This window comes from Papaver somniferum, chromosome 3 (assembly GCF_003573695.1).
Source record: "Papaver somniferum cultivar HN1 chromosome 3, ASM357369v1, whole genome shotgun sequence".
NCBI classification, from domain to species: domain Eukaryota; kingdom Viridiplantae; phylum Streptophyta; class Magnoliopsida; order Ranunculales; family Papaveraceae; genus Papaver; species Papaver somniferum.
Genome location: NC_039360.1, coordinates 135,538,152 through 135,546,571, shown reverse-complemented (window position 1 = coordinate 135,546,571; position 8,420 = coordinate 135,538,152). Strand labels below are relative to the sequence as shown.

The 8,420-nt window shown below is 44.8% G+C and overlaps 1 protein-coding gene across 1 annotated transcript; it reads left to right on the top strand.

Annotated features, from left to right (window-relative positions):
* The first annotated feature begins 7,452 nt into the window (after positions 1-7,452).
* LOC113360009 lies at positions 7,453-8,067 on the top strand. Its single transcript, XM_026603563.1, has one exon. The coding sequence runs from the start codon at positions 7,453-7,455 to the stop codon at positions 8,065-8,067; it is 615 nt and encodes a 204-aa protein (XP_026459348.1).
* The last annotated feature ends 353 nt before the right edge of the window (positions 8,068-8,420 follow it).

Sequence of the window (8,420 nt, the reverse complement as noted above, 5' to 3'; positions counted from 1 at the left end):
GTCATACAAGAAAAGATGGTGCGAACAGCTACACAATGTCCTATGGACCTACCGCACTACGTACAAGAAGGGAAGCCGCGGGAGAATATCCGTTCTTACTGACCTACGGAGCCGAAGCAGTCATCCCAACGTAGATAATACTGCCAACGACAAAAACAGAAGCGTGGGAAAAGAACCTAACAACTGACCTCATGCTGGGAAAGCTCGACGACCTCGAAGAAAGGCGGGAAGTAGCTTTGCAAAGGATGGTGAATTATCAGTGAAGGCTAGATCGTGAATACAACAAATGGGTAATCCCTAGAAACTTTGTGGTAGAAGAATATGTGTTACGTCAAATACCACCATACCAAAGGAAGAAGGAATGGGGAAAGCTAGCTCCAACGTGGGACGGACCCTACATCATACACGACATTGCGGGGAAAGCTTCATACTACCTAAGGAACCTCAAAGGGGAGGTATTACAACACCCTTGGAACGCAATGTACCTAAAGGAGTATTATCCATAAGAGAATGGTTATCACTCAGGAGAAGAAGGGAAGGGGGTTAGCCCACCATGTTTTATCCCTGATCAAAGGTATTATAAACCTAACTAATCAATGAAAGAAATTTTTTTCTAAGAGAAAGTGTATGTTGATTAAAACAAAGTGGGTTAGAATAGACACCCTCCGTCAGAATTGACGATGAGACAAGGCACGGCATAACTGCGCATATGTCAATCTCGGATCCTAAGGGAAAACGAATCCCTCCAAAAGGCAAATAATAAGCAATATATCCCTTATAGAGAGATACCTTGTCGAAGTAAAGAAGCAATCACGCTGAACGCGTAGGGCTACTGGAAAAATATTTCCCACGTAGGAACCCTCGCCACCACGGTACCTTCTGGCCAAAGGATACTAACGTAGGACGATGAATGTTCCGCCAAAGGTTAAAAAGATAAAAATACCTTAGCACCTAGTGATGACTCGAACGTGCAAATAATTAGACACAATACGTCTACATATATATATGAATTTAAAGGTACCATAATAGAGTTACCCAAAAGAACACTAACGCACCCCAAAAGTTGCAGGTGACAAAGGTCCGACAGTTACAAATAACGGAGCATTGTTTCAAAAGAAATGAGACAACGAAGGCCCCTCAGCTGGGGGCATAATACAACAAAGGAGTTCAGTTAAAAACAAAGTAAGCATAACACAATCAAGGATAAGGAAGACGAGGAAAGGTGACACCCTCCGCTTGTAGATCAGCCTCCGCAAAAGCATTGTTGATATAATCAATGGAAGAACGCTTAAACCGCGCCTCCATCTCAGAAGCCGTCCTCTGACGAAGTTCCCTAAGATGAGCACTGAGTTGATCATTAGCTTGCTGAAGAGCCTCAGACTTAAACTTAGCAGCAGCATCAAACTGGCGAGATATTTCCAACTGGGATATCTGACCCTCGAGGTTGCTGATCTTAGCATTTGCACTCACCAGCCGCTCTTGGAGACCTACGGATACTAAGGATATCAGAAACAATGCAAAGAAAATAAAGATACGAGGAATACTACGAAGGGAATAGTCATCCTAAGCTACCTCCGGCATGGCTATGGGACTCTTCTAAACTATGCTGAGCCTCAGAAAGGTCCACCTCATCCATATCAAGATCATCCAAAAGGGTATCCCTTTCAGTCCGAAGATCGTCAACATCTATGCGGAGCGACGATTCTCAGAGGATAAAGCTTGGTACACTTTCTCTAACTCTTCAAATTTTTTACTAAGGATGCATGAGACATAGAATAAGGCACGGAGCCGGCATCGACAAGTTTGTTCTTAAGGGAGCAGACCTCGGAGGTCAATACATTACGCTCTGTAGTGACCTTGGCTAAAGAAGCGCAAGCATCTTCAAAATTAGCATGATATTTCTTACGAATAACTTCTGAGAAGAGAGACGTTTCTCAACTAAGGCAATATCCTCCTTTTACTTTAAAATAAGACCATCTTTCCATCTAAGGGCTTCGTCACACTCCTTACGAAGCGCAACCATCTGCTTCACTAAATCAGCATTATGGGAAAACTCAAGGGAAAGCTGGGCCTCATTATGAACGGTCACATTCATCAACCTATCAGACTTCTTTTGGTAATACCAGACGTTGGAGGTTAGCTTAGCCACTTGATCTTGGAGATATCTAAGTTCACTAGAACTACTGGCTGGCAGACGAAGGTTGTCTCAGAACCAAGCAACCACAAAGTAAAGAAACAAGTTAAGGAGAAGGAAAAAACTAACCAATAGATTTGGAGAACTCAGTGGCTAAGGCAGAATCAACAGCTTTACGACCCTCCTCGACAACCTTAGCAGCGTTATTAGCTCTCTCAAGAGCCAATAAGCAAGCTTCCAGCGACCTCTGCGTCTTCCTCAGGTCACCCTCCAACGAAGATATCCTAGCAATTGAAGCAGCATCACTAGACGAAGGCTGCTGAGCAATAGCAAGGGCATAGTCTTGTCGAGCACGCTCCAGCAGGGCACTCAAATGAGTACACTTAGATCTATATACCTTAAACAAGGTATAACCAACATCGATTTGCTTGCAAAGCTGCAAACGAGGCAGTATGATAGCAGGCAAGGGAGTAAATCGAGAAGAAACGCGACAAAGTAAGAATCACTTACCGAGAATGCTGAGAGACGAGGGAGAAAGCTGGCGTAGGTATCCATAAAAGCTTCCATTTCTTGAATGTTACCCCGGCGGATCTCACCAAAGCTCTGAATAAAGCGAAGACAATCAGGATCAAAGGACAAGTCTTTGACAGCACGATACTGAGCATACAAGACATCCAACTGCGAAGCTATCTTAAAAGAACTACCAAGATGATGATGGTCAACTCCAACAGCAAAGGGACCCTTGGAATTACGAAGGATGGCCTCAAAAATAGCATCATCAGAGCTACCTAATCTCATGCTCTCCGACATTCGACCTTGGATAGACTCGGCAACTGCACCCTCGTTCGTTTGCACGCGAGCAAGGGGCACGACAACTGAACCCTCACCACGACGGAGGGATGGCATGGTGGAAGAGCTAGGAACAGAAGGAATAGCATGGGAGCCGCCCAAATCCATATCACCAGCAGAAGGAAGATTTCTCAATATGGCCCAGTCTGGTGACGAAGGTGGAACTCCAACAGCTTTGCTAGCAGGGGCAGTAGAAACAGATTGAGCACTCCCTAGTAAAGCAGGAGCAGCATCGAAGGAGAAGCTGGCTAGTGAAATCACAACCTTCTTCTACTGCTGAGAATCTGAGCTACCAGCCCTCGCCGAAGGGGAAACAACCTTAGCAAATGAATCGCTAGATTGGAGGGAAGTAGCGGGAGACGAAGGAAGGCTCTTTGAAGCTACAACAACAGCTCCAGCAGTAGCAGAAACGGTGGGCAAAGCCTTGCTAGGAGCAGAAAACGAAGGCATATTCAGAAACAACGTAAGTGCAGGCGCTTGAATACTAACAGGCTCGATCAACTGAGAACCGACACCATCAAGGAGGTTCTCACCCTCAACGGAAGTATCTTGGACTGGGCTAGGGTTATCCTTAGAAAAATCCTCTTCAATGTCATCCAAGTGAGGACGAAAGCCAGTATCCTCGATATCCTCCATATCTTCGTCAACAGGTTACTCAACATCGGCCTTAGGGTCATCATCCAAGGCATCAAGATCAACCACGATCTTCAGCTTTCCCTTCCTCTGAGAAGACTGCAAAGAAACACATGCGACCCTAAGGCCGCTGTTGAGGTATGATCCTAAGGCCTTGATGCCTTGATGCCTTGGATGATGACCCTAAGGCCGTTGTTGAGGAACCTGTTGACGAAGATATGGAGGATATCTAGGATACTGGCTTTAGTCCTCACTTGGATGACATTGAAGAGGATTTTGCAAAGGATAACCCTAGCCCAGTCCAAGCTGCTTTCGTTGAGGGTGAGAACCTCCTTGCTGGTGTCGGTTCTCAGTTGATCGAGACTGAGGGGCAAGGTACTAAGGAATATTTAAACACAAAGGTATGATCCTTACCTCCGCAGGTGTACCAGAAGAATCCTTCCTCTTCCTAGTCCTGGTGGCCACGAAATTACCAGCAGAGCCTTGAGCAGTCCCAACAGAAGAAGCAGGGGCAGACTGGAAGCCATCGAAATAAAGACGCTAAAGTTAGCAAAGATACCATAGCAGACGAAGCTATCTAAGCAGGAAAAAGGCGCTACAACAAAGGTACCTCGTGAGAAGCAGTAGGATTGAAAACCCAAGGCTGATAACCATCATACTTTTCAGGCAGAGAACGAGCTGAGCGAGGAATCGAAGGATCCGCAGTGGTAAAACCATAGGCCCAAGGACCAACCACACGAAGGGGAGTACGAGCCCAGTGGTCATCGTGATCAAGACGAATGCGGTCATACTTTGGCAAAGACAGCCTAGCAGAGTATGGGATCGTAGTCAAACAACTGGTCTTGTCAATTTCCTCCAGCAAACGAAGGATGTTACCTTCCCTAATCTTCCTAGCAGTAACATGGATGCGACGAGGGCCAACGCTCCAAGGAAGAAGGTTATTCTTTTGAATAGCATCAGAATAGGTGGCATTGAAGTTGGCGGGAGTATAGTCTTCTCGCTTAGATCTCCCCTCAGCAAAGGGATCATAAGACTCCAAGGTGGTCTTTCCCCTACTACGGTACCAATACTCACGAAGGGCACGCCAGTAATTACAAGTATACTGATAGATTCCTCGAACTTGAGTCTTGTTCGTCGGGTCATCCCTAGTGGATAAGACATCATAATAGAAAGAATCATTTCTACTATAAAGAGAAAGAAACACACCAGCGGACAGCTGACCAACACTAATCAAAAGGTTATTCTCATCGTAAGGAAAATCTCGAATGAGAGACTCGGTGAGGACATCAGGGTCGTTAACAAAAAAGATCTCAAACTTGTGAAGACGAAAGTTCTTTGCAATCTCAGCAAGGAACAAGTGACCGTAGCCATCTTTGTCACGCAATTGAAGCCTCTGCAGCTCATAATGAGGAGGAGGAGGAGGAAGAAGAATAAGATCTTCAACAACAAACTCTTCAGCCTCAGACTCCGCGGCCTCCTCAGCAACTGTAGATATATCAGCAATCGCAGGCACGTCAGTATCCTCAAGAGGAGGGGATGGCGTAGCATCAGGATGATCCATCCGCGGAGGAAAATCAATCGATGAAGACACCCTCGGCCCTTTACACGTAGGTTTCTTCGGAAGCCTCATTATACCTAACACCATCAGGAAAAACTTCATCATCAACAATGGCGGCAGAAAAATTACAGTACCTCCAAAAGGCAAATAAAGGGGCAGAAACTAGAAATTTTGGGCATGGGTTTTATAAACCAGCCAAAAAAACCCGTTTGAACATATCATGATGCAAAAGATAAAATCTTTGATCACACGACCAAATTGGCAGGCGAAGAAACAATCATGGCAAAATTAACATCAAAAGCCAAATTGGAACAAAACCCAAGTTCCCAATCATCACAAGCACTTAAGAACGAGCAGAAATTCTCACATGCAAGTATAACAGTAACTACAAGAAGAAAATCATGATCGAAAGTGAGTATCAATTACTTGTACGATCGACACTGTGAAGCCAACGTACGAGGAGAATCGAAGAAGAAAACAGGAGGAAGATCAGTTAACAGTAGAAGAATATCTCCACGAAAGTGATGGAGAGCGACAGTTCGGAGGAAAAGAAGAAAAGGGAGTTAATGAAATTCCCTTCTCTTTGTTCTCCTCTTATAGGCGGCTGGAAAATCCAAAAAAATTTGGATGTCCCGAAATTCAAGGGGAAGTTATTGCATGAAAGGACATGTGGGGCCACCCAATCGGTACGTACAAAATTGGCGGCGTAACAGAAGTTTTCTTCCACTTCTACCAAACGGCAGAAAATAAAAGAAAAGTGGCAAACTGTGAATAGCAATATTTTGCAGAGCACGTGTCACGATCTTAGTGGCCGCGTACGTGTCTAAAATTATATAGCCTTTGCTAGACAGAGGAGCCTGAGTAGCAAGAGATACCTCCAGATCTACTTTATCTCATCCCAAGAGAAAGGACGTGAACGGTCAAGATAAAGGAAGAAAAAGGCTAGTCTACATAGGGTCATCTGGCAAGGGGACAGAGGTAGATGACGCATCCAATCAGCATTAAATGCTCTGATTCTTATCTACACGCATGAGTCAAAGCACGTGGAGAGAGGAAGCGTGCCAGAACCCGATTGGAGGAAGCAAGCGGTGAACGAAGGTACAACGCGCACTGAGGATGGGTAGTTCCCGAAGGAACGTGGGTCAGCTGAGGTGGCGAGATACAACTGGAGGAGCATGCGTTGGACGAAGGTACCACTGGTACGGAAGGTATATCAGCAGACGATAGACCCAGAGGCAACAAAGATATACCAGGGGCAGAAGGGGCTATAAATGCCAAGCTTCACCAACAAACTAAAGGCATTCAATATCTAGGAGAGAAGATCTAGTCTTAAGCATATACCTCTTTAATGTTTAGAACTTAAGTAGTTACTTCAACTTGAGTTCTCTCTATTACTTTGGGAAGCATTTATGATCTTTGTAACCACCACATACTTAATATGATTCAATCACTCATTACCCCGTGGACGTAGACAAATGTCGAACCACATTACATCTTGTGTCTCATGATAACTTAGAAGCTTTTACATTACTCTTATGTTCTTTGTTATTATTGTGATCTTAGATACCATTTATTAATTAGCTTAATCAATTCAACAGAGGTATCGATACTCCTTAGGATAAAATCCTTTGAGTTGTACACATCACGTAGGCTACGGGAAAACGAGTAGCCACAACCAGCTATGCACGGGAACCATCCAAATGGTCACTCTAGCCACGAAAGCACGGACCCCACATTGCTATCCATATTGGAAAATGAAAGAAGGCAGGAGGAATTCATGAGAGAACTGCAGAGAAGGAACCTGGCATTAGAGCACGAGAACTATCATCTTAGGAATCAAGTGGAGATATCGCATGGATCGTCCAACCGAGGTGCATCTAGTAACCGAACCCGATCAGAGGACACCCGACTCCCTCAAGGGCGTGTACCTAACCCAAATGTCCCGAGAGGAAGAGGGTATGGTCCACCCGAGAGCTCCTCTACCGAGGATGACATACCCGAACAAAGTGGAAGGTCCGACAGTGCTACAGAAGCTAAACTCAAGGAGCTTGAACAGATGGTTAATAAATTATCAGGGAATGGCGAGGACGACAAGTTGGCTGAATTGATCAGTGAAGCCGAGAAGACCCCATTCACCCGAGAGCTAGAACAAGCACCATTACCCCCAAAGTGCACACTACCAGTATTTTCCTCGAGATTCGACGAAACAGGAGACGCGGTAGAGCATGTCAAGATGTACATGATGTCATTACTCTAATGGAAGATCAACGATGTAGTGATGTGCAAATTTTTCCCTGACAGCTTGGAAGGCGAGGCGAGAAATTGGTTTTATACTTTTCCAGTAGGATCTATCAGGAACTACGGGATTCTGATAGAGACTTTCCTAGAAACATACATGCACAATAGCAAGGCCCGAACCAGAGTTAACAAGTTGTTCACTTTAGACAGAAGATTCCGGGAGCCTCTAAGGTCCCTGACTGACAGATGGAGAAAACTTTGCACCGACATAGGGAAAGTACCAGTGGACCAGCAAATATTCGGGTTCAAAAATTCGCTCGGAAAACCAGACCCTATCTGGATAGCTATGTTCACAGAGAAACCCCAGACGCTGAAAGAAATGAGGAAGATGCAAGAACACTACATCGCCCTGGAAGAAATACAGGAGGAATCTAAATATAGGGGGATACAAGAGGAAAGCGAAACAGCCGAGGCGATACCACAAGAGACATCGAAGCGGACCGAGAAAAGATCAGGTCCACCTCATATACCATCAGGAAAGAGAGAATGGGTCGAGAAAGAAAAGAAACCATGGCATGAGCCAAAGACCTATATGCCATTGAACGCACCTCTCGAAGAAATTTATAAGGAAGTAGAAAAGAGGACTGACATTTGATACCCCGAAGTCCAGAGGAATACAGTTTGACGAAACAAAGAACCATCCTGAGCTCTGTCATTACCATCAGTATCGGGGCCACTCGACTAACAATTCCAGGGAAGTAAAATGTAGAATTAATGCACAAAAGATGAGTTAAATGCCAAGAAAAATATATAGAAATATGCACTTTTTAGCACTCATCAAATACCCCCAAACCTGAATTTTACTTGTCCTCAAGTAGAACAAAACTAAGGGAATCCTACCTATACCACTGTCGCTGGTCTCTCGAATGCATTTAGCGTATGCACTAAGCCTTTTAAACCACTAAGTGTCCCTAGTGGACGAGTTAAGTCTCGTGAAGGTTTGCTTAG